This window comes from Mobula hypostoma, chromosome 1, assembly GCF_963921235.1.
Source record: "Mobula hypostoma chromosome 1, sMobHyp1.1, whole genome shotgun sequence".
NCBI lineage: Eukaryota > Metazoa > Chordata > Chondrichthyes > Myliobatiformes > Myliobatidae > Mobula > Mobula hypostoma.
This window is the reverse complement of record NC_086097.1, coordinates 202,078,959-202,106,305: the sequence shown is the minus strand read 5'-3', so window position 1 is coordinate 202,106,305 and position 27,347 is coordinate 202,078,959. Positions and strand designations below refer to the sequence as shown.

The 27,347-nt window shown below is 42.8% G+C and overlaps 1 protein-coding gene across 6 annotated transcripts in view; it reads left to right on the top strand.

Moving 5' to 3' along the window:
* Positions 1-27,347, top strand: part of LOC134354245 (nucleolar protein 4-like) — a 424,681-nt gene that overhangs the window by 94,560 nt on the left and 302,774 nt on the right. For 2 of the 6 annotated variants that reach the window (XM_063063168.1, XM_063063146.1), the window contains exons 1-2: positions 9,373-10,096; positions 16,364-16,513. In XM_063063168.1, coding sequence (XP_062919238.1) covers positions 9,815-10,096; positions 16,364-16,513 — 432 coding nt within the window. In that variant the 5' untranslated portion in view covers positions 9,373-9,814. Of the gene's footprint in view, positions 1-9,372; positions 10,097-16,363; positions 16,514-27,347 lie in introns of those variants that run through there. The other 4 variants (XM_063063177.1, XM_063063160.1, XM_063063154.1 and 1 more) reach the window with 3 other exon arrangements.

The following is a 27,347-nucleotide window of genomic DNA, read 5'->3' as shown; positions in this document are numbered from 1 at the left end:
ACTATCTGAACAACAGGAACACGTAGGTCAGGGTTCAGTTCATCGCTTACATTTTGGCGTTCAGCACAATTATCCCATCCAAACTCCTCATCAAGCTTTAAGACCTGGGTTGTTTTACCTCCCTCTGCATTTGGATACTTCACTTCCTTCTGCAGATGTCAATTAATGAACATTGGTAACAACATCTTCTCCTCTTTTTCACCCTTAAAGGCCGTGTGCTCAACTCTATATACACGTTTTACTGAATGGCTATGAAGAACCTCTGTAGCAGGATGGCTTATAGGTGGTGATTGGTCGGTGTACCAGGAGCACGATGGGACACCTGGTTGAATGGTGCTGCAACAACAACCTCTTCCTCACTGTCAATAAAACTAAAGAACTGTTGACTTATGGAAGAGAAAGGGGTGAACATGTGGCAGTCTACATCGGTGGATCGGTTGTGGAGAGGTCAGCAGCTTTAAATTCCTGGGTGTTAACCTGTCAGGTGACCTGCCTGTCCTGGGTTCAGCACATGGATGCAACTGCAAGGAAGGTGCATCAGCATCTTTAATTCCTTAGCCAGTTAAGGAGGTTTGATTTGTGACCAATCACTCTGACAAACTTCTACAGATGTACTGTTGAAAGAATCCTGGGCTGGCGTGGAAATTCAAATGCACAAGAATATAAGACACTGCAGGGAGTGGTGGACTCAGCCCATTACATCAGTGGCACATTCCTTCCTACAATTGGTTACATCTACGTGAGGTGCTGCCTCAAGAAGGTAACATCGGTCATCAAAGGCCCAGGACATGCCACTTCTTGCAGCTACTCTCGGGCAGCGGGTACAACAGCCTGACATCCCACACCACCAGTTCATCCAGTTCTTGAATCAACCTGCTCAACTCTAATCACTAATTTGGTAGAGCAACTCTGTAATCATTTTGACCACTTTGCATTACAATGGGCATTGTTTCTTTTTATTCTAATTCTGTTCTTTCTTGTAAACATTGTGTATAATTTATGTGAATGCTGCTTACATGATGCTAGGTGCCTGTGATACTGCTGCAAGTATGTTTTTCATTGCACTGTGCACATATCTACTTATGCATATGACAATAAACGACCTTGACTTTGAAGTCAGACAGGGCTGTAGTAATATGAGAATTAATAGAAGGGCAAACAGGATACTGTGTAGCTGCAAATGGGATTCCAGGATGGTGTGTAGCCTCCCTGGTGCCAGGGTTGAATATGTCTCCAAACAGCTGCAGAACATTCTCAAGGAGGATGAGCAGCTAGAAGTCACTATGCACGGTGGCACAAATGACAAAGGGATAAAATCCTATGGAGAGAATGTAGGGAGTTAGGCAAAACACTTAAAAAATGGGCCTCGCAGGTAGTAATCTCTGGATTACTCCTGGAGTCATGTGCTAGTAAGGGCAGAAGGAGGAGCATCCAGATGAATGGTTGAAGAGTTGGTGAAGGGAGCAGAAACTTCCTATTTTTGGACCATTTGGATCTTTTGGGGTGGGAGTAACCTGTATAAATTGGAGGGGGGCCAATTTCCTGGTTGGTAGATTTGCTTATGCTACTAGGGAGGATTTAAATTAGGTTTGTGCAAAGGTTGGATCCAAAGCAATAGTAAGGCAAATCAGAGGTTGGAAGCTGATGCAGAGGTCAACAACAGCAAGTTCAGCAGGCACAACAGGCAGGAACATGGCAGGGAATGAGGAAATGCAGTTGGATTAAACTGTATTTATTTTAATACAAGAGGCCTGACAGGTAAAATGGATTAACTCGGGGCAACAGGGAACTGGGAGCTGTCACAGAAACGTGGCTAAGGGAAGGATGAGGCTGGCAGCTTTATATTTGTGGTATAGGTGAAGGTTCTTTGGAGGTGAAGGAAAGGAAGGAGGGCAAGTTGCATTTTTGATTGTGTAAAACGTTACGGCAGTAGTCATAGATAAAATTATTGAATGATCATCTAGTAAGGTTTTATGGCTGGAGTTTGAGAAGTAAGAAGAGGATGATCATCATGTTGGGATAGCATGATAGGTTCCCAACTGGTCAATGGGAATTAAAGTAACAAATATGCAGGGATGTTGTGGAGAGATGCAAGAAAAACAGAGTTGTCATAGTAGAGGATTTTAACTTTCCTATTGTAGTTTGGGACTGCTGTCGTGCTAAAGGTTTAGATATGGTGAAATTTGTTCAGTGAGTTCTGGAAAGTTTCCTCAGGCTTGCCTTGGTCTTGCCAGACAAACTACGGAGAAAGACATGGGAATGGAAAATTCAATAGGGATGTCTTGAGGATAGTCTACATAACAGTAAAAGGAGGTACTGGGTGTATTAAATCTTATGAAGGTACATAAATACTAAGGCCTAATGATGTATGTCCCAGAATTATGTGATAAACTAGAGAAGAAATTCTCATTTACTGGAGCTTAAGAGACCGAGTGGTGACTACATGGAGATGTATAAAATCATGGGGCATAGATAAGGTGAACACTCACAGTCTTTTCCCCAGGGCTGGGGATGTAGGTTTAAAGGGAGAGGAGAAAGATTTAATTGGAACCTGAAGGAACTTTTGCCACACAATAATTGGTATGTATATGTAACAAGCTGTCAGAGAACGTGGTTGAAGCAGGTACAATAACAACATTTAACTGAAATTTAGACAAGTACATGGATAGGAAAAAAATAGAGGGTTATGGGTCCAGCTTAGATAACCTCTTGATCATATCATGGATGGGTTGGTCTGAAGGCCTGTTTCTGTGGTGCATGACATGTGGTTGTAAAATACCTCAGAATATTCAGAGTTGTGAATGGCGCTGTAAGTTTGCTTTACTCCACTCCTTAATACTCCTCACCATTTTTAATTTTACCTTATTTCTAATTAAAAATATATAGGATCACATTTGTTTGATTTGTTTGCTGATTTTTAGGAATGTACTTATTCTTGCGATTGGCATGATACTATGAAAGGATATTACCATTTGCCTTCATCTGAAATGTTAATCAGCAGCAGTCATGTTATTTGCTTTGGATATTCCATTTTATTACATTTCGGTTTATTTTAAAATAAGTAGATTATTTCTGGTCTTGTTGATTTTTAAGATCCTATTAAATGTTATTCTGTGGTTTCCTGACTGCAAGAAGGCAATGATTTCTAATAAACCCTATGTCAGGATGTTGTTCTTCGACTATAACTCAGCATTTAATACCATCATTCCCACAAATCCTGATTGGGAAGTTGCAGAACTTGGGCCTCTGTACTTCCATCTGCAACTGGATCCTCAGCTTCCTAACGGAAGACCACAATCTGTGTGGATTGGTGATAACATCTCCTCCTTGCTGACGATCAACACTGGTGCACCTCAAGGGTGCGTGCTTAGCCCACTGCTCTACTCTCTATATACCCATGACTGTGTGGCTAGGCATAACTCAAGTACCATCTACGAATTTGCTGACGATACAACCATTGTTGGTAGAATCTCAGGTGGTGATGAGAGGGCGTACAGGAGTGAGCTGTGCTGACTAATGGAGTGGTGCTGTAGCAACAACCTGGCACTCGACATCAGTAAGATGAAAGAGCTGATTGTGGACTTCAGGGAAGGGTAAGATGAAGGAACAGATACCAATCCTCTTAGAGGGATCAGAAGTGGAGAGAGTGAGCAGTTTTAAGGTCCTGAGTGTCAAGATCTCTGAGGATCTAACCTGGTCCCAACATATTGATGTAGTTGTAAAGAAGGCAAGACAGCAGCTATATTTTATTAGGAATTTGAAGAGATTTGGCATGTCAACAATAGTCAAAAACTTCTATAGATGTACCATGGAGAGCATTCTGACAGGCTGCATCGCTGTCTGGTATGGAGGGGCTACTGCACAGGATAAAAAGAACCTGCAGAGGTTTGTAAATCTAGTCAGCTCCATCTTGTGTACTAGCCTACAAAGTACCAGGACATCTTTAGGGAGCGGTGTCTCAGAAAGGTAGCGTCCATTATTAAGGACCTCCAGCACCCAGGGCATGCCCTTTTCTCACTGTTACCATCAGGTAGGAGATACAGAAGCCTGAAAGCACACATTCAGCTATTCAGGAACAGCTTCCTCCCCTCTGCCATCTGATTCCCAAATGGACATTGCACCCTTGGACACTACCTCACTTTTTTAAATATATGGTATTTCTGTTGTTTTAATCTATTCAATATGCGTATGCTGTAATTGATTTACTTATTTATTAATATTTTTATTTTATTTTATTTTTTTCTCTCTGCTAGATTATGTAGTATATTGAACCGCTGTGGTTAAGTTAACAAATTTCACGTCACATGCTGGTGATAATAAATCTGATTCTTCTAAATCCAGAATAACACATCAAAGTTCTGGAGGAACTCAGCACATCAGGCAGCATCCATTGAAAGGAATAAATAGTTAACATTTTGGGCAAGGCTGGAAAGGAAGGGGGAAGAAGACAGAATAAGAGAATGTCTCTCTTTGAAATAGGTTGATCCTTGGCTTGAGTGACATATGTGGCCCATGTGATTATACATCATGATGGTGTACATTTCTGCAAATATGAATGGAGCAACATAATTAAGACCAAACTTTGAACTTCTAAATTAAAACTGAGTTTATCATATTTAGCATAAGTGTAGTTCCTGTAACACATAGAAAGTGTCCATAAAATGAAGATGGGACTTTGTTTCACAAAATCTGTGTGACTTTCTCTTCTACCAATGTTATGGGTAGATGGAGTTGCCACAGAAAGATTAGTGAGGGCCAGATCAAGTACATTCTTTTGTTCATTCAGCTACTGCAGACCTAATCTGGAAACCAGCCTCCCTCAGGATTCAACTGGAAGAGATACTGCCAGGCCACTATAGATGATGTTGAATCCTACCCTGATCACATTCTGTGTCCTTACAACTTCTGATGCTGCAAGCAAATGTTGTTCATTGTGGAGGAATCTGCATCAGCTAAGGGAAGATTAATAGGTGGGAATAAGGGGGATGCTGCTTTGGCCATGTCCCAGGCAATAAGAATTATGGGATCAAGGGTCAATGTTGAGAGCTCCCAGGGCTCCTCCCTCTGTTAGTATACCTTTATACAGTGTGCTTGTCATAGAGTCAAAGAATAATGCAGTATCTAAGTAGGCCTCCTGACCCAACTCATCCATGTCACCCTAGATGCACTTCGAAGCCAATCCTATTTGTCCCCACTTGCCTCTTTCTAAACCTTTCCTATCCACATACCTGTCTATGTATCTTTGAAATGCTGTTATGGTCCTGCCAGTGAGACAAGATGTTCCTAGGGATGATGATGGAGGAGTCTTGTTTACAAGGTATAATCTGGTGAGTACTATTGGGTTTGGCTATTACTTGACTAGTCTCTGGGAAAACTCCCTTCATTTAGTCAGCGATGTCCAGATGTTCATGAAGAGGACTTTGCAAGTTTATTAGGCTCGGAATGACCTTGCTATGTCTGAATTCATTGTCCAGGTCAATGGTAGGTAGTCTGTCTGATTTTATGCTGTATCTGTCGCGAAATAGCAATAATGATCCAAGTAGGTGGCTTCCATTCTACTTGGCCAGTTAGCTATTGGCCAGAACAGTTAAGGAATCTTAGGTTTTCTCCCTTGGAAAGGACATCAGTGAAATAGATGGATTTCTACAACAACTGTTCTTTTCATGTTCTTCATTCTAATTTTCTAGTTTAAACCACAGATAATTAAACTATTTTAAATTCCATGGCTGCCAAAATGGGGTCTGAAACTGAGTGTCTTGATTTTCAGCCCAGAGCACAAGATTACTAGTTCAGAAACTGCTGTGTGAGCACCATACCTTTGGAAAACAAAAAAATATATATTCCCTCCACTATCATTTAGAGTCTAAGTGATAATTCAAGGGCTTCCAACCTTTTTATGCCATGGACCTATATCGTTAAGCAAGGGGCCGTGGATCCCCAGGGTGGTGACCGATGATCTAGACCATACTTCTTAGTCAACGTTTATCTGAAGTGTAGTCTCCTGGTGGTGTGTCTAATCACCATGTTTTATATTGGCAATAAGTATAGTGGCCCTCTTCTGCACCCTGTCCAAAGCTCCTTCATTTGTCATGTGTGGTGACCAAAACCAGACCCATCATGCCCTGTTGTACAAGCAGTTGCCCTCAGTTGCCACTCATTTGATGACATTACTTTATTAGTCTCTCAGGTTGCATCCAGTTGTGCACTCCTTCACTTTTATGCATTTTCCTTAAGGCTAGGTTTGTTCAATGTTTGGACAAATAGGGCTCACCGAGGAGGTTAGTAGCTCATCGAGGAGAAAGAAAACTTTTGTCTCAAACCCCTGCAGCCTTCTGGCTATACCCACTCATGGGGAAGGTTTTGGGAGTAAACCCCAAAGAAAAATCCAGAGCTGAAGTCCCTAAGGAAGTCAAACGTTGAGTTCAATGCTGACTGGCAAGTCCTGTAATGCTGCTAGTGCCAAACTGTATCAATTTCTGCCATTCTTTTTGATTCATCAGCTGCATGGATAGGGGGCAGCTGATGCAAAGACAATAGCTTGCTTTCTATATCGTACTGCCCTGGGTTACCTATCACATAGATAGCTGGATGCAATATCCATGGTTGACCCTGACAAATGGAGGACCTCATGTTTGTTGAACATCTGTTTAGTCTACATGAAAAGTACAATAATTTTGCAAATTAAAACACAATCTTCTGTAAGGTTAGGATAACTATTGCCTGCCATTATTTCTCTCAGTTTAAGAAGCATGATAGACTCCATTTAAACTTTGAAATTTGCATTTATTTGATCAATGATTCACACAATGATAATTTCCCCGTTCTTGCATACCATGGACAAAGTGCATATTATTTACATAAACCTCGACTGTCCTCTCTTGTTGTTTCCAGGGTGCAGATTAGGCGAATGTGTATCCTAAAGTTTTCTCTGCCTGACATTGAATGGAGTTCCATTTCAGGACATTTACTTGGATGCTCTCCAGGCACCTTTTTAAACCCACCTTTTGGCAGAGATCTGTGCCCAAAGTTCAGAATGTGAATCCAGCTGCTCCTCATAACCTGCAGAACAGCAGTGAAAGCGACTGGCTATGGGACCTCCTGGATGCTGTCCAAAAAAGAAATCGCATTTTCACCCCTAAAGATCAATTAGTGCTGTTTAAATAAAGAGTTGGTGTTTGTTTTGAGGACTATTAGTCTTGTTAGCTGTCACAAACTCATCTGAGGTCAGGGAGGGGCTTGAATGCCCACCTGTACTCTGTGTAATGCCCACTCACTGTGTAAGAGAGCCAATTTGGGTGACCAAATAACAAAATTCACATTTGCTTCTGCAGAGACCATTCAAAATAGATGCTAATAGTGCACATCTCCACAAAACAAAGAAATAAATCCATATTCAGTTATCTGGGGTTGCTGCTTATCTACAAAGCTGCACCCTAATTTTTGCCTCCCCCCCCACACACACACCATGTCTTCGTCCCCCAAATTTGTTTTTATTCCAGATCCAAACATTTGTCACCTGTAGATCTCAAAGTAAACATTTGGCAATTAAAAGAAGGCCAAACCTATTTTGAGAGTAGAATGGGTGAGCTGGGGGTGATCACAATGCCAAGAGGTGAAGAAACCAATGGTTAGAATGTTAGGAAAGCTGAGGTGAAGTGGAAAGGAATTGTTGTGGAGTGCAGGGAGGGAGGGTGTGGGAGAATGTCCGAAGGCAGGGGTGATAGTGAGGAAAGATGGAGGGTGGGAGGAGGGGAGTAAGAGGGAATATGGTTGAGAGAGTTAGAGGCTACTGGAGAGAGCTGTGGGAGATAAGAGACTGAAGCAAGAACTACATTGGGAGAAGATAGATTATGGGAGGGATGTACAAAAGTTTGAATGTTTTGCATCCATCTCTGTGTGTAAGAAAGGACAATATGATTCACGGAGTACACATGGACATTCATGCCCCTCATGCAAAGTAATCTAGTCTTCAGTTGCCTTGGATTTCCTTGGCATTAATCTAAGTCCATTTGGGAGGTGATGTGCAATGACCATTGCACAAGGGAAGAAACCATGCACAGATACTTATTTAATCTGCAGAAGCAACCTCAAAGCAGTAAAGAAAAACTTTAAAAAGGTATCACCAAAAAAAGTCCATTAGCTAAATAAACAGAACCAAAGACCATGCCCTCTCCCAGAATGAAATCTACAACATCAAAACAGTGCTCACCCTCATTCAATTATAGTTGTGGCTACATGGTTTGCATGCTTGACAACAGACTGCCAAAGGAACCAAAAATAAAATTTTAAATATCAAGAAAACTGAGGCATCCAGAAAGTTAAAATAACCCCCCCCGCAAAGAATCACTCTATCCTCAACTTTGCATTGAAAGATCATGAAAAGTAGTGAGAAACATTATTGAAATCTTCATGAAAAGCTGTAACCAACCCACTAAGAGTCTCGGCTCGAAACGTCGACTGCACCTCTTCCTGGAGATGCTGCCTGGCCAGCTTCGTTCACCAGCAACTTTGATGTGTGTTGCACTAATTTATCGGAATTATTGGTCCGTGACCATTCAAAAGTGAGACGGATCGTTGAAGGCAATCAACATTTGTAATCTTTGTGATGAGTTGAAGCAGAGATTGGGGCAAACATGGAAAGACCACAGCACTCCGGATAATTCACCCTGGTCAAACACCATCAATAGCCAAATTCACCGAACCCAGATTGTTCATATATAAGTTATTTCAAAACCCGAGACGAGCTGGCATCAAATCACCTTCTTCAACGGCAAGCATTTGCCTCAGAAAAAGAACTCTGAAACGCGAAATTGACCGATTAGTCTGGATATCTAATATTTTGAGACCGAGACCTATGTTTGCAGTATTCTTACTGAGTGTTTTGATTATTTAATGTGAAGTACAGAAAATTGAATTAAATGGAAACATAATTAAATGCTAATATTTTCGTGATATAAGATTATTTTGTTTATCGTTTTCTTTTTTGTCGTAATATCATGACAATTATTGTTTCTTTTGAAAATGCACAATGTGCGGATTCACCTGTATCAGCTGTTGAATGTGCAGTGCTGTCACAGTGCAGAAGGCATGCGTGTTGCACTGTATTCCTAAATGGGACAGCTGTACGTGACATCATTGATTGGCCGTCGCCAGAGAAACTTTTGTTCCGCTGTCCAATGGTGAAGCTCGAAACAAAAAGGGAAGCGCTCGTGGAGCAGGGAAACCCGGCGTTCGCGCTCCGTCGGTGGCAGCTCGGGGGGCCGAGAGAGAGAGGGCGAGAGAGAGAGAGAGTGGGAGAGTGGGAGAGAGAGAGAGAAAGAGCGAGCGAGAGGGAGGGAGGGAGGGAGGAAGAGAGAGAGAGAGGGGGAGGGAGGGAACGAGCGAGCGAGCGCAAGGGAGCGAGGGGAGAGAGAGCGAGAGAGAGAGAGAGAGAGAGAGAGAGCGCGGCGCGTGATCCGCTCGCCTCCTCTGCACGGCGAGAGACAGGAGCACGGTCCCACAGGCGGCACCGATCCGGGCAAGGGCGGCAGTGCTGCTAACGGTACCAACGGGGTAAGAACAAAAAACTACCAGAGCTGGGTCCGGCAGCATCGCCCTCTTTACAGACGGACACTTTGCCGATGTGCCGTGCTCGATATTTTATATCGATCATTTATTTATTATTTTAAAATATAAATAATGATTTAATAAATTAGTATCTCTATTCGGACTTGTCGTTTAACATCCTTTTCGGTGTATTATTGGATCCATTTGGGCTATCCAGGTGTAAAGTCCACATATTAGCCACACTCGAGTCCCAGGCTCCTGGGCTATTATGGAGAACAAAGCGGCCGCACGGGACAGCAGCGACCGGGACCTGTACCGTCAGTTCCAGGAGTGGTGTCTGAAGACCTATGGGGACTCCGGCAAAACCAAGACGGTCACCCGTAAGAAATACGATCGCATCGTCCAATTTCTGAGCGGAGTGGAGCCCAGTTCTGCAGATAACGCCAAATTTAAATTCTGGGTGAAATCGAAAGGGTTCCAGCTGGGATCGTCGGAGGAGCTGAAGGCTGGAGGTGGTAAACTGGTCCTTTACGTACCGGTCAAAACAACGGTTAGTGTTCACTTATATTAAAGTTGATGTTTATTTGTTTCCAAGTCTGGACGTATAGAAATCAAGGGGTGCCACAGTTGGCTGTCTGATGATGGGGTGTTCTTCGTGCATCAGGCGGTCATGTTGCCTGGGCTGGTACGTCCAGACTATACACTCAGCTTATAATTTTCTCTTATTTAATTACATTGAAAATGACGTTTGGGTTAATTGGTTATTTCGCTTACAGCTAGAATGCTTACCTTGAGCAGCGTTTTTTATTTATTAAAAAGTAGCACTAATTCCCAAAATGTAGAATTTTAAAGCTTAATTTGAGGTAAGAGTCCTTGATGCATCCCGGATAATATTACATAGTGTCGGGACAGAATGTTTGGTTGGAAGCCAAATGCAGCGCTGGTGGGTGTGTATAACCCCCTCCCCCCCGCCGCCCCGTCTCAGTTTTTCCAATTTATTTTCTAAACGGAACTGTTTTCTCCTCTACGTCTGGTGTTACGATACTGTTAATAAAATAGGGTAACGTGGTATTTCAAAAATAGTTTGCCTTCTACCTATGGTTTAATTCTATAAACGGTCTGTTATATAGCTTCTGTAAGGCATTTTAAGCAGCACTTCCAAATTCCCAGATTTCGATAGCATCAGACGGGTAATTGTGATAGCTGTTCGGAAACATTTTTTTTTAACAATCCAAATCTCCTCGTCCACCCACGCGATTATCCCAGTGAAACAGGGACTGATCACAATGAGGGTGCGTATGCCGGGGCTCTGTTTTCCGAACATTTCTGACAACCTGGATCGTGCTGGGTCTAAAGGGACTGGTTTTTTTTTGGACAGTTCATTTCTGTCTGCCCGACAAATCTTACTAGTAGATCTGTGGTTGCTGTCTAATAATTGGGCTTCAAGATGACTATCTTTTAAAAGACGTCGTAACTGAAGCAATACCGTCTGTTCTCGGGCTAATTAACCACGGTGCCCGATTGCCTGAAGAGACTGAATTACAAATGCCATCAGCAGGGCAGGCAATTGCAAATAAAATGGGAGCTTTCTTTGCACCGTTTAGTATCCATTTTATGTATTACATAAAAAAAACACAAACTGTATTATTCCCGTTAAAAGTATGGGCAATCTCGTGGCTTCCAGAGCCGACATCGACGGTGCATTTTGATATTTTGGAGCTCAATGAACAACATCGCAGAGAAATTAGAAATTATTGGCATTTCTACATTCACGTCCTCCTGTGGTCTGGGATGTGCACTTTTGTCACCAGGCAACAGAACCCTCGCAACCTGGCATTTCTTGCATCACGATGGGACGAAGGTACCAGCTGCTGACGAATGGAGGCAGAAATCTTGCAATTACTGACCATCTCGCTGTTTGTTTCCTCTGACCATGGCCTTGATTCTCATGTGGACCAAGTAAATAAAGGACTTTTTAATATCGTCGTGAATGCCAAATTGGAGCTGATGCCTCCTCAGACAAAATAACGTTAATAGTAATTTTCTGTCGCAAATAAAATAACCCTGTTATAGGCAGTGGATTTTACAACTGGAGATGGACTTGCAAGTGTAAATCAAGATACGTAGTATCCTTGCAACAAGAATATGTTGGCGAAGAGGGAGTTTTTGCCTTTGATGGACATGCTATTAGCAAAACGCGCAAATATCTCAGAAGTTCATATACATCAAGGAAAATATTCTGTACATTTTTTCTTAAAATTAACAAGCCACGTAGGTATCCCAAAGTCCGATAATACCATAGTCTCCACTAATTTTGTGTTTTGGCATACATGAATAATAAGTCAGAGGACAGCTTAAAAATACCAAGCACCCCAGTTATCAGTTTTACTGTCCGTGCATACAGCGTTACTGGCGACCATATTGCTATCTGGTAGGCCAGTCACCAACCTTCCAGAATATTTATTTTTATTAGCAAGTTGGATCGGTCGTAGACTCCTGTTTTGCAGTCAATATTCCTGTAATTTTTAAATGTGGGAGGAAAAATAATCCTCATTTGCTAATGTTGAGTTGTGTGGTTCTCCTGCTGTATATTTTAAGGTTGAAAATTCGATGACGAGGCCCGGAATGGCGTGCCATCTCGCCCCTCCCCTCCCCCTCCGGGAGCTGGTGGTGTTGCCTGGCCGGTCGGATGTCGACAATCTGGCGTAATGCATCTGTGCTGCGAAAGGCACTAGTCCCGCCTGGGCGCGAGCCCGCGCTGACCGAGACAGCGCCGCGCGTGCCCTCGCGCGCGGTTCAACTCACTGGGATTCCTGGGCTGAGCCATGGTAGCGCGCTCCAGGATCCGCTCACCTCGCGCTGTTCTCGGGTTCCCATGGAGACGGTTACTACCTGTCTGCGCTCCGGCCCGCGACGCATAATCAACCTGTTGGCTCCCCGGTGGACAATGGGAGTCGCTTTCAAGGCGGCTGGGCCAGGAAGCGCAGGCAGCTGCTAGGCCAGGAAGCGCACCTGGTTTCTTCTTTTGAAACCCAGGACTGGCAGGGAGCAAGATTTCCCTGCAATACTTGCCTGAGTCAAAAATGCCTCTCTCTTCTGCTTCATTTCTGTTAATGGCAGGGAGGTCTTGGGTCAGGCCGAGAGAGGATTCTGAAATATATTTGCAGCAACTCCGTGGTGGTTCTGTACCCTTTTGGAAAATATATAATCCCATCTTCTTTTCGCTTCCTTCTCATCATTTTAGAGAGATGATTTAGTTGTGAAAGCGAACGGATTGGGTTGCGACTGTGCAATTGCTGCGCGGACGAGCTCTATATCGATTGAAAAACACTTCTTTCTATATCCCGATTATTGTCAGAGGCTACTTATTGTTATAATATTACGAAATTGAAATTACCTCCATCTCTTGTAATTTTATCTTAAACTAAACAATTGGTGATGCCATTCGAACCACTTTAAGTTGACATACCAGAAAAATAAAATGCAATATTTTCCAGATACAGTGCTAATTGCCACAGGTGTGAATGGTACCAGGTTAACGAGCTTACATTCCCATCTGTTTTTCAGGGTGAAGAATTTGAGCTCTGGAGGATAGTTACGCGTGCTCTTAATTTGTCCCTTGATGGGTGCTTCATTCCGTGTTGCTTTTACAGTTTGGGGGTGTTAGAAAGGATAGAAAAACTATATCCCATGAGGCTTTCTGTTGGTCAGGGTCAACCGTGGATGCTGTATCCCAGCTGTCTACGTGATTTGCAAGCCAGGGCAGTACGATATGGAGAGCAAGCTGTTGGCCATGTAGCAGCCCCCCCCCCCCCCCCAATACAGCTGATGAATCCAAAGTAACGGCAGAGATACAGTTTGGCACCAGCAGTGTCACAGGAGCTTCCAGTCAGCGCTGAACTCAACGTAGGAACAGCTTAGGGACTCCAGCTCTAGGTTTTTACTCTGGATTTATTCCTGCAGCCTTCCCCATGGGTGGGTATATCTGCAAGGAGGTGCAGGTTTGAGATCAAGAGTTTTCTTTCTCCCAGATGAGCTGCCAACCACAGCTGAGGAGCCTCATCTGCCTGAAGTGACTAGTTTTAAGGTGCCAGTAACCTGCTTTTGCCCCTTCTGTCGATGGACGTGGTTTTGCCAGGCTTAGTAGCTAAGCCACATGTGAAGGCCAGGAGCTGGTTGAAAGAAGCTATTTGAGATGGACCATTTAATAGTTAGTGGGAGCTTATCCCACCACCACCCCTGGCTATGACAACCTTAAGGGACTGATATCCCAAACAAATACATTATTTGTTTGAATTTATTGATTTTCTTTTTTTTGATACTGAAGACTTGTGTTTTGAAAGGATTAGTTAGGGTATTCCATATATCAAAGGAAATTATCTCTAAAATAGGACCTCAATCCATAAAAAAAACTATTCACTGTTGCTATCAAATTTAAATAAAAAGCGTATTCTGATGCACAGGGTTTAATCGAATTATCTATTAATGTTCTTTTGATTTTCTTCCATCCCACTTCAGTTCTGGATTGAGGGAGCAATTGTATCTCATTTACTGAAAATGAAGATATTTAAGCAGCATTATAAAACAAAGAAAAGGTTGTAATATATTTCATTAGATAACACACATTGATGAGTCTTTGAAGAGGCTGTTATAAACAAGTTTATTTTTGTTATTTTTGAATACAAATGTTGTGCTCAATGATATATCACTCAATCTGGAATTCTGGAGTACCAAACAACATATCTGGACCAGCTTGATGTTAGTTTGCTCCATTGCAGGTTGATTACGCTAAGGTTGACATGGGGAGAAGCTCATCATTTTGTTCATATTAAAATGTTATCATTGTACTGTACTCTTATTTGTATGATAGCTAATAATACAAAAATTAACAAATTTAGTGAATAGTAGTCTTGAATTAACTTCTTTTCATCTTCCTAATGTGTTTACTGTTCCCTCATATCATGCTCCTGAAGGGTGCCTTTCCTGCACGCTGACTATAAGTACATTTATCAGAATTTATGCTGACAGACTCCTGCCCATATGTTTGATCAGCTTGTATGCTTTGCAAGATAAAGTTTTTGTAATCTTTCATATGTTGTTGGAATGGAAAGTCCTGTTGGATTGTACTTGTAATGGGCTGGACATGAATTGTGAATTTGTTAAAGTAACTAATTCATTTGCTTTTATACATCCTAAATTTGCCATGCATCTATAAAATAATTTATTTCTCAATAATAAGATGTTTCCCACAGATTGTGTTTGGGTTATGTGTTTGGGTAATCCCTGTGTTAGGAGATTTTGCAAAATAAGAAACCTATAAAACTTCGGGAAGGCAAGTCTAGATGACCAGATTGCTGTCAATAGAACACTGACCATTATAGCAAAGTACAGGCCCTTCAGACTTCAACCTTTTGACCTACTCTAAGATTAATCTAACCCTTCCATCCCACATAGCCCTCTATTTTTCTATAATCCATAGGCCTATCTAAGAGTCTCCTAAATGTCGCTAATATATCCATCTCACCCACTACCCCGGCAGTGAGTTCCTTGCACCCACCACTCTGGGGGGAGGAGGGGGGATCTTGCCTCTAACATCTCCACACTGTACTTTTCTCTAATCACCTTAATATTATGTCTCCTCATATTAGCCATTTCCACACTGGGAAAAATATCTGTCTGTCCACTCGATCTATGCCTCATGATCTTGTACACCTCTATCAATTTGCCTCTCATCCTCCTTTGCTCCAAAGATAAAAGCCCTAGCTTGCTCAACCTATTCTCATAAGACACGCTTTCCAGTCCAGGCAATATTCTGGCATATCTTCTCTGCACTGTCTCTCAAACTTCCACATCCTTGATCCATAGGGTGTCCAGAATGAATGCCAATATTCCAAGTCTGGTCTAACAAGGCTTTTAGAGAACTGCAACATTATGGTTGTTAATGTTTGAATAGGAAGAGAAAGGGATATTTGCAGTAAAACAACATAATTTTTGTGTAGCTCTATCCAACGTTTTACAAAATAACAAATTTTTTGAATGATTATCATTGTAGAATGGAAGTCAACTTGCACCCAACCAAAGGTTACGCTTTTAGTTAGATAGATAGATAGATATACTTTATTGATCCCGAGGGAAATTGGGTTTCGTTACAGCTGCACCAACCAAGAATAGAGCATAAATGTAACAATACAAAAACCGCAAACAATCAAACAACAAAATGCAAACTATGTCAGATGGAAAATAAGTTCAGGACCAGTCTATTGGCTCAGGGTGTCTGACCCTTCACGGGAGGAGCTGCAAGTTCGATGGCCACGTCGTTGGGGAAGTTTGGATATTGAGGAGTTCTTCACGTTGCATAAATTGCAACAGTTAGTCTGTAAATTGTAATTTTTTTCAGCAAAGCTCTGATCATTGATAGAGTAAACAGTTAGACCATAAGACATAGGAGCATAAGTAGGCCATTCGGCCCATCAAGTCTGCTTTGTCATTTAATCATGGGCTGATCCAATTCTTCCAGTCATCCCCACTCCCCTGCCTTCTCCCCATGCCCTTTGATGCCCTGGCTAATCGTAAAGTAAAACAGAACTTTAGATATTAGAAGGATCAAAGGAGAGTACAGAAGAACAGAGCTGATGTAAAAGATGCACCATGACATCACAGACAATGGGTTCAACCTACTTCTGTTTCTTACGTTAAGTTTTTATATTAGAAATTATGAGATAATGCTGATCTTTTGCTGGATTGTCATTTTTGCGCTGTTTATTTTCGCACTATAAATGTACAAACCTTGAGCAAGACTTTTTTTGTGGGTTTACAGGATGGAATCAGTACCACAGAGAAGCAGTCTTTAAAACGAGTTGCAGTAGTTGAGGATTTTTTTGATATTATTTACTCCATGCACGTTGAAATAGGAATAAACGGAGAAAAATCCCGGAAACACGCTGGCCAGAAAAGAACCTACAAGGCAGTAAGTGATTGATCTTCAATTTGTTTATATATATATATATATATATATTATTTTTTATATAACTATAATATGTCAAACAGAGACACCAGAAGTATATTTTGATTTATAAGAATATCTTCAAAAGCCAATAGGAGTAACTGAAGAAAAATCCCAAAAACACAGTGACATGTTTTCAGGATTTTTCCCAGAAAAGCATGATGGAATACGAAAGATAATTATAAATGGCAGCATTAGGAGATTTTGTAATTCATTGGTGGCTACAACAGGTAGTCAAAACTACCCAATGTGTCATCAGCACCAGCTTATCTGCCATCAAAACATACATATAGAAAAGTACTGGAAAAAGTCATGAAGGATCCCATCCACCCTCCTCATGGACTGTTTTCCCACTCCCATCAGGAAGGGTGCTAAGTAGCATCCATGCCAGGACCACCAAACTCAAGAACAGCTACTTTCCCCAAGCAATAAGGCTGATCAACGCCTCCACACACTAAACCACCCCTCCTCACCCCTCCAACCATGACTTTATCATTTGCAGTCAATCACCATATGTACAGACACTGCTGTGCCTAGCATCACTTTAAATACACACAATAAAGCTATCTTTATTGTGATTTGTTTTTAATAATTGCATTCTTTATCTTACTGTGTACTTTTTTGTGCTGCATCAGATTTGGAGTAACAAGTATTTTGTTCTCCTTTACACTTGAGTACTGGAAATAACATTAAACAATCTTGAATCATATGCTTATTTACCATTTTGCCCCTTTTCAAATTCACTTTTTAGACATTGTCATAGAATTAGAGTAATAGAAACAGTCCTTTTGGCCCTTCAACAATTGACCAACAATTGGCCATTTTATTGCAAGTCTCCATAAATACCATTTTTTTCCTTCACTCTATATTGTTTTCAATTTCTACAATTAATCTACACTATAGGGGCAATTTATAATAGTTATCAGCCTACATGTCTATGGGATGTGTGAGGAAACCAGAGCACCCAGAGGAAACCCATTTTAATGTCATGTAATGATGCAGGTTTAACTTTGTCAAAATATGCTAAAACTAAAGTTGATTTTAGACAAATATGGAAAAAATTCCAGAGATTAGCTTGCTATTAAAATAAGTGATCGTCCTGAACACAAGATGTATCTCAATAAATAAATAATAAAAATCAAGAGACTTCATTTGGATTCATGACTCTCTAAAATAGCACATGCAGTGAGCAGTGTTCTGTTCACAGCATGTACTGAATATACTTTGCACCACTTTCTTTGTATTAATGTGGGAAAAGAGTTGCAATATGACACAAAAATAAATGAAACGTATTATTTTAAATTCAACTTCTTATTTTATTCCTCAGAATTTTATGTTCCCGCTTTGGTGCTTAATATCAACTGGCATTTTATCTTGATTTGTATGTCTTTAACAGAGTAGGGTATGAAGGAAAAATATACTGAGACCTCTTTTATAAATATTCTTCTGCTTTCAATTCTTTCTCAGGTAGGGTGGCACCAGTTGCTTCATATTGTACATGATACTAGCAATGATCAATATTTATTTGTATGATAGTAAGTTTGTAGAATCAAGGGATTTGATGAAGAGAAATGGTCCAGTATTTGATCAAATACATATATTCATGTGTGTAAGTCTTTTCAACTTTTCACAGGCAATACGGGAAATAGTCTGCTTTAATCTGACAGAATCTTCAAAAGTGCCTTGGATTTTTTTAAAATTAAAATGCAGGTGCTACATAAATGAAAATTAGTGATGAAACTGATGTAAATTATCTAGGTAATTTATTTAACATGTGTACATTTGGACAATTAAGTAATAACTGATTAAATTAAGTAAAGTTGCTTTTGCGCAATAATGGTTTGCCAGTAGTAGTCTATGTTGCTTGACCTGTATCAAGTAATTCTTAAATTTGTTTTTCTTGGTTTAATAAAGGCTCACCCATATTTTTGATTTTATAAAATCTAACTGTAGCTGTCATTAGCATCATGCTCACAATCCAAAAATAAGGCCCCTTACAGGCAGCATTGTTGAATTCTTGAGAAACGCAACCTATTAAACAGGACGAGAAAATCTGCAAATGCTGGAAATTCAAGCAACACACACACAAAATGCTGGTGGAACACAGCAGGCCAGGCAACATCTATAGGAAGAAGTACAGTCGACGTTTCGGGTCGAGATCCTTCGTCAGGACTAACGGAAAAAAGAGATAGTAAGAGATTTGAAAGTGGGGGGGGAGGGGAGATCCAAAATGATAGGAGAAGACAGGAGGGGGAGGGATGGAGCCAAGAGCTAGGAAGTTGATTGGCAAAAGGGATTCAAGACTGGAGAAGGGGGAGTATCATGGGACAGAAGGCCTTGGAAGAAAGAACGTGGGGGGAGCACTAGAGGAAGATGGAGAACTGGCAAGGAGTTATTGTGAGAGGGAAAGAGAGTAAATAAATAACTTGGGGATGGAGTAAGAAGGGGAGGAGGGGCATTAATGGAAGTTGGAGAAATCAATGTTCATGCCATCAGGTTGGAGGCTACCCAGACGGAATATAAGGTGGTGTTCCTCCAACCTGAGTGTGGCTTCATCTTGACAGTAGAGGAGGCCATGGATTGACATATTGGAATCGGAATAGGAATGGGACGTGGAATTAGAATGTGTGGCCACTGGGAGATCCTGCTTCCCCTGGCGGACAGAGTGTGGGTGTTCAGCAAAGTGGTCTACACATACACCTGCCCTTACACTTCCTCCGCCACCACCATTCAGGGCCTCAGGCAGTCCTTCCAGGTGAGGCAACACCTCACCTGTGAGTCTGCTGGTGTGATATACTGTGTCCGGTGCTCCTGGTGTGGCCTTCTATATATTGCTGAGACCCGATGCAGATTGGGAGACCGCTTCGCTGAACACCTACGCTGTGTCCGCCAGAGGAAGCAGGATCTCTCAGTGGCCGCACATTTTAATTCCACGTCCCATTCCCATTCTGATATGTCAGTCCATGGCCTCCTCCACTGTCGAGATGCAGCCACATTCAAGTTGAAGGAACAACACCTTTTATTCCTTCTGGGTAGCCTCCAACCTGATGGCATGAACATTGATTTCTCTAACTTCAGTTAATGCCCCCCTCCCCTTAAGCCATCCCTATTTTTTTTTCTCTCTTTTCCTCTCACAATAACTCCTTGCCTGTTCTCCATCTTCCTCTGGTGCTCCCCTCCCCCTTTTTTCCTTCCAAGACCTTCCGTGCCATGATAGTCCCTCTTCTCCAGCCCTGTATCCCTTTTGCCAATCAACTTCCCAGCTCTTGGCTTCATCTCTCCCCCTCCTGTCTTCTCCTATCATTTCGGATCTCCCCCTCCCACTCCCACTTTCAAATCTCTTCCTATCTTTTTTTCGATTAGTCCTGACGAAGGGTCTCGACCCGAAACGTCGACTGTACTTCCTATAGATGCTGCCTGGCCTGCTGCGTTCCACCAGCGTTTTGTGTGTGTTGCTACTAGCACAGCAAGTGAGGTGCCTAGCAGTTGTCAACAAGGGCTGAATGAATACTCAGTATAACATTTTTGGAAACATCAAAATATTTCTCATTTGCAAATATAATTATTTTCATATTTTTAAGAAGTAAACACTTGTATGAATATATTCAAGATCTGTGCCCTCTGCAGAATATTTGTGTTCAATCTGCAAAGGTGATATTGGCCTTCCATTTGGCTATCACTTTCATTCTCCATGCCACTTACACTTTGACTTCTGCCTTTGGCCGGCAACTTTTATTACAATCATGCTGAAAGTAAGCTCAAAGACCAGCCTATTTATCTGAATTAATACATTACACTCTTGCAGATTCAAATAAGTTTGCCATTCTACCCTTGATCTCAGATAGATTGTACAAAATTTACAACAGAGGAGAATGCTGTTATAGCTATCATACCCATGCTAGTTGTGAAAACTACCTAGTGAAATCTAATACCATTCCCAAGATTTGGCCCACAGCTCTGCAGATTATCGCATTTCAAGTAACTATTCAGGTATTTTAAAATGTTTTTGTTTTGATCACCCTTCCAGGCAGTGAGTTCCAATCCCTACTACTCTTTGGATGAAAATACATTTTTCCTCTCATCCTATCTATTTTAAATCTATGCCCTCTGCTTTTTCATCATTTTCTAAGTCCTTCGTATTTACAATATCTTGGCTCCCGATAATTTTATACACTTTTTAAGTCTTTTCATTAATGTGATGAACAAAACTGTGCTGTCCTGAAGTTTTGGTCAAGTGTACACTTCTAGCATGTCCTTCCTTCTGTTATGTTCAATGCATTGGTTAATAAAGGATAAAGATCATTTGTGCCTTTTTTTTTAACTGTCTGAATGAAGTGCCTTGCTACTTTTAAACCATTGTGTACATACATCCAAGGTTTCTCTTTTCCTCCAACTTGTCTGTAGCTTCCTATTTGGTATACATTCTCCTACCACTATACCTCCCATTTTTCTGGATATCATTGGTTAAAAGACCAATCTGTGTCTTTCTAAGCAAAGTTTATAGTATCCTTCAGAATTGATTTCAATAATTTACTGAACATTTTGTTTATTTGGCTCCTCCCACTTCCTCCAAACTAAAGGTGTAGCTATGGGTACCCGTATGGGTCCTAGCTATGCCTGCCTTTTTGTTGGAACAATCTATGTTCCGTACCTATTCTGGTATCTGTCCCCCACTTTTTCTTCGCGACATCGACGACTGCATTGGCGCTGCTTCCTGCACGCATGCTGAGCTCGTTGACTTTATTAACTTTGCCTCCAACTTTCACCCTGCCCTCAAGTTTACCTGGTCCATTTCCGACACCTCCCTCCCCTTTCTTGATCTTTCTGTCTCTATCTCTGGAGACAGCTTATCCACTGATGTCTACTACAAGCTTACTGACTCTCACAGCTATCTGGACTATTCCTCTTCTCACCCTGTCTCTTGCAAAAATGCCATCCACTTCTCACAATTCCTCCGTCTCCGCCGCATCTGCTCTCAGGATGAGGCTTTTCACTCCAGGACGAGGGAGATGTCCTCCTTTTTTAAAGAAAGGGGCTTCCCTTCCTCCACCATCAACTCTGCTCTCAAACGCATCTCCCCCATTTCACACATATCTGCTCTGACTCCATCCTCCCGCCACCGCACTAGGAATAGGGTTCCCCTGGTCCTCACCTACTATCCCACCAGCCTCCGGGCCCAACATATTATTCTCCGTAACTTCCGCCACCTCCAAAGGGATCCCACCACTAAGCACATCTTTCCCTCCCCCCCCCCGCTTTCCGCAGGGATCGCTCCCTACGCGACTCCCTTGTCCATTCGTCCCCCCCATCCCTCCCCACTGATCTCCCTCCTGGCATTTATCCTTGTAAGTGGAACAAGTGCTACACATGCCCTTACACTTCCTCCCTTACCACCATTCAGGGCCCCAGACAGTCCTTCCAGGTGAGGCATCACTTCACCTGTGAGTCGACTGGGGTGATATACTGTGTCCGGTGCTCCCGATGTGGCCTTCTATATATTGGCGAGACCCGACGCAGACTGGGAGACCGCTTTGCTGAACATCTACGCTCTGTCCACCAGAGAAAGCAGGATCTCCCAGTGGCCACACATTTTAATTCCACATCCCATTCCCATTCTGACATGTCTATCCACGGCCTCCTCTACTGTAAAGATGAAACCACACTCAGGTTGGAGGAACAACACCTTATATTCCGTCTGGGTAGCTTCCAACCTGATGGCATGAACATTGACTTCTCAAACTTCCGTTAATGCCCCATCTCCCCCTCGTACCCCATCAGTTATTTATTTTTATACACACATTCTTTCTCTCGCTCTCCTTTTTCTCCCTCTGTCCCTCTGACTATACCCCTTGCCCATCCTCTGGGTCCCCCCCCCCTTGTCTTTCTTCCCGGACCTCCTGTCCCATGATCCTCTCGTATCCCCTTTTGCCAATCACCTGTCCAGCTCTCGGCTCTATCCCTCCCCCTCCTGTCTTCTCCTATCATTTTGGATCTCCCCCTCCCCCTCCCACTTTCAAATCTCTTACTAACTCTTCCTTCAGTTAGTCCTGACGAAGGGTCTTGGCCTGAAACGTCGACTGTACCTCTTCCTACAGATGCTGCCTGGCCTGCTGCGTTCACCAGTAACTTTGATGATTTTGTTTAAACTGGCTATTCTGTAATTACTTTTTTGTATTCCTTCTTAAACAATGATACAATATCAACAGTCTTCCAATCCTCTGGTATCACTCCTATAGTCAGGGTACATTCAAAGCCTCTACATTTTTCTTCCTCAATCTTTTGCACAACCTGGGATAGATTAGTCATAGTCATACTTTATTGATCCCGGGGGAAATTGGTTTTCGTTACAGTTGCACCATAAATAATAAATAGTAATAAAACCATAAATAGTTAAATAGTAATATGTAAATTATGCCAGTAAATTATGAAATAAGTCCCAGGACCAGCCTATTGGCTCAGGGTGTCTGACCCTCCAAGGGAGGAGTTGTAAAGTTTGATGGCCACAGGCAGGAATGACTTCCTATGACGCTCTGTGTTGCATCTCAGTGGAATGAGTCTCTGGCTGAATGTACGCCTGTGCCTACCCAGTACATTATGTAGTGGATGGGAGACATTGTCCAAGATGGCATGCAACTTGGACAGCATCCTCTTTTCAGACACCACTGTCAGAGAGTCCAGTTCCATCCCCACAACATCACTGGCCTTACGAATGAGTTTGTTGAGTCTGTTGGTGTCTGCTACCCTCAGCCTGCTGCCCCAGCACACAATAGCAAACATGATAGCACTGGCCACCACAGACTCGTAGAACATCCTCAGCATCGTCCAGTAGATGTTAAAGGACCTCAGTCTCCTCAGGAAATAGAGACGGCTCTGACCCCTTCTTGTGGACAGCCTCAGTGTTCTTTGACCAGTCCAGTTTATTGTCAATTCGTATCCCCAGGTATTTGTAATCCTCCACCATGTCCACACTGACCCCCTGGATGGAAACAGGGGTCACCGGTACCTTAGCTCTCCTCAGGTCTACCACCAGCTCCTTAGTCTTTTTCACATTAAGCTCCAGATAATTCTGCTCACACCATGTGACAAAGTTTCCTACCGTTTCTTACTGGCGTTACAGATTTTTACTGTCTCAGTCATTTGCTTACTTTTGAAGATGCTAATTCAGTCAACACTTCTTTCATTGTTTATGTCATCTGATATTAACATCTCTTCCTGCATAAACACAATAACCACAACATTAAAATAAGTGGGAAGGCAAGTTGCAAGGAAGGTATAAGCAGTTCACACAGATTGTTAGGTTATATATTGTTAGGCTAAATGAGTGGGCAAGAAAGTTACAAATGGAATATAATGTACAAAAATAAAAGATTGTTCATTTTGGAAGAACAGAAGAATAGATTGTTATTTAAATCAAGAAAAACTGCAGAAAGCTGTGGCATTAAAGGATATATGACCCTTGAGTGTGTAACACGGAAACCAAGCCACAAGTACAGCAGGTAATAGAGAAGGCTAATGCAATGGTGGCTTTTATTTTAAGGGGATGGATTAAAATGTTGTAAAGTCAAGCATTAGTAAAACCAGATCTGGAGTACTGTGAACTGTTTCGGCCCCTGGTCTCCCTATTTACAGAGCGATAGTATTTCATTGGAGGTGAATCAGAGAAAGCTGACAGGGATGATCCTGAACAAACGAGAAAATCTGCAGGTGCACACAAAATGCTGAGGACCAGTTTGGCCCAAAATGTCAACTGTGCTCTTTTCCAGGGATGATCCTGAGGAGGGAGGGGTTGCCCTATAAATAGGTTGGAACTTGGGGGTGCCCATTTAGGACTGAGGTAAGGAGATTTTACTCTCTCTGATGGTTGTGAATCCTTGGAACTCCTTCCCACAAATTTGACCCTATGTGGGGGCAGAATCCTTATGTAGACTTAGGCTAATGTAGATTTCTAAGCAGTAAAGGAATTACTGTTAAAGTGAACTTGAACATTGGATCATCTGCAAACCTATTGAATGCTGGAGGAGGGTTGAGAGGCTGACTGGACCAGTCCTGTTCCTATTTCATATGGTCTTAAAAATGTTGTCCTTTTCTGAAGGTGGTTATTCCACCTCTAGAGGCATTGTTCATTTTGTATGCAATTTGTTTTGTACAAACATCTCTTCTTATTCGTAAGTTGTTTTGTTTTACATCTTTTCCTGTGCGGATTAATTTGGATTCCAACTTGGAGCAAACACAGTGGAAAGACATTCATCTCCACCCACTCTTTATTTGCCCTTAAAACAGAAATATCTTTTCAAAAGTTTTCTCATTAAAAACTCTGAAAAAAAGCTTCCAGCTCAGCTGATTTTTAAGAAGGTGTTTAAATCCCTGCTTAGCTTTGTATACAACACACTGTGAGGCCAGTAGTCATTCAGGATTTTCCCCACATCCTCCACTTTCATATGATCACACATTTGTGTGAGTTATATTCTTGATCATTATGTAATTATAAAACAATATTGGGTACTCTCATCCGTGCCGGGTCTTTACCATCCCCTCCGACCTTCAACTGTCGGAGGCAGAGCGCTCTGTTCTCAGTAAGGGCCTCACGTTTGTCCCCCTTCGCCCACACCTCAGCGAGTTCCGTGTTCGCCACGATGCGGAACTTTTCTTCCGCCGTCTCCGTCTCCGAGCCTACTTCTTCGGCAAGGACTCTTCCACCCCCACCGATGACCCCTTCTCCCGTCTTCAACCCTCCTCTTCTTCATGGACACCCCGCTCTGGTCTTCTGCCTGCTCTGGATCTCTTTATTGCTAACTGCCGACGGGACATCAACCGTCTCGACTTCACCGTACCTTGTCCCCATTCCAACCTCACTCCTTCGGAACGCTCTGCTCTCCACTCGCTCCGCACTAATCCTAACATTATTAAACCCGCCGATAAGGGGGGTGCTGTTGTAGTCTGGCGTACTGACCTCTACCTTGCCGAGGCACAGCGACAACTCGCGGATACCTCCTCTTATTTACCCCTCGATCGTGACCCCACTAAGGAGCACCAGGCCATTGTCTCCCACACCATCACCGACTTTATCCGCTCAGGGGATCTCCCATCCACTGCTACCAACCTTATAGTTCCCACACCCCGCACTTCCCGTTTCTACCTCCTACCCAAGATCCACAAACCTGCCTGTCCTGGCCGACCTATTGTCTCAGCTTGCTCCTGCCCCACCGAACTCATTTCTGCATACCTCGACACTGTTTTATCACCCCTTGTTCAATCCCTTCCGACCTATGTTCGTGACACTTCTCACGCTCTTAAACTTTTCGATGATTTTAAGTTCCCTGGCCCCCACCGCTTTATTTTCAACATGGATGTCCAGTCCTTATATACTTCCATCCCCCATCAGGAAGGTCTCAAAGCTCTACGCTTCTTTTTGGATTCCAGACCTAATCAGTTCCCCTCTACCACCACTCTGCTCCGTCTAGCGGAATTAGTCCTTACTCTTAATAATTTCTCCTTTGGCTCCTCCCATTTCCTCCAAACTAAAGGTGTAGCTATGGGCACCCGTATGGGTCCTAGCTATGCCTGCCTTTTTGTTGGGTTTGTGGAACAATCTATGTTCCGTGCCTATTCTGGTATCTGTCCCCCACTTTTCCTTCGCTACATCGACGACTGCATTGGCGCTGCTTCCTGCACGCATGCAGAACTCGTTGACTTTATTAACTTTACCTCCAACTTTCACCCTGCCCTCAAGTTTACCTGGTCCATTTCTGACACCTCCCTCCCCTTTCTAGATCTTTCTGTCTCTGGAGACAGCTTATTCACTGATGTCTACTATAAGCCTACTGACTCTCACAGCTATCTGGACTATTCCTCTTCTCACCCTGTCTCTTGCAAAAACGCCATCCCCTTCTCGCAATTCCTCCGTCTCTGCCGCATCTGCTCTCAGGATGAGGCTTTTCATTCTAGGACGAGGGAGATGTCTTCATTTTTTAAAGAAAGGGGCTTCCCTTCCTCCACTATCAACTCTGCTCTTAAACGTATCTCCCCCATTTCACATACATCTGCTCTCACTCCATCCTCCCACCACCCCACAAGGAATAGGGTTCCCCTGGTCCTCGCCTACCACCCCACCAGCCTCCGGGTCCAACATATTATTCTCCATAACTTCCGCCACCTCCAACGGGATCCCACCACTAAGCACATCTTTCCCTCCCCCCCTCTCTCTGCACTCCGCAGGGATCGCTCCCTACACAACTCCCTTGTCCATTCGTCCCCCCCATCCCTCCCCACTGATCTCCCTCCTGGCACTTATCCGTGTAAGCGGAACAAGTGCTACACATGCCCTTACACTTCCTCCCTTACCACCATTCAGGGCCCCAAACAGTCCTTCCAGGTGAGGCATCACTTCACCTGTGAGTCGACTGGGGTGATATACTGCGTACGGTGCTCCCGATGTGGCCTTTTAAATATTGGTGAGACCCGACGCAGACTGGGAGACCGCTTTGCTGAACATCTACGCTCTGTCCGCCAGAGAAAGCAGGATCTCCCAGTGGCCACACATTTTAATTCCACATCCCATTCCCATTCTGACATGTCTGTCCACGGCCTCCTCTACTGTGGAGATGAAGCCACACTCAGGTTGCAGGAACAACACCTTATATTCCATCTGGGTAGCCTCCAACCTGATGGCATGAACATCGACTTCTCTAACTTCCGCTAAGGCCCCACCTCCCCCTCGTACCCCATCTGTTACTCATTTTTATGCACACATTCTTTCTCTCACTCTCCTTTTTCTCCCTCTGTCCCTCTGAATATACCT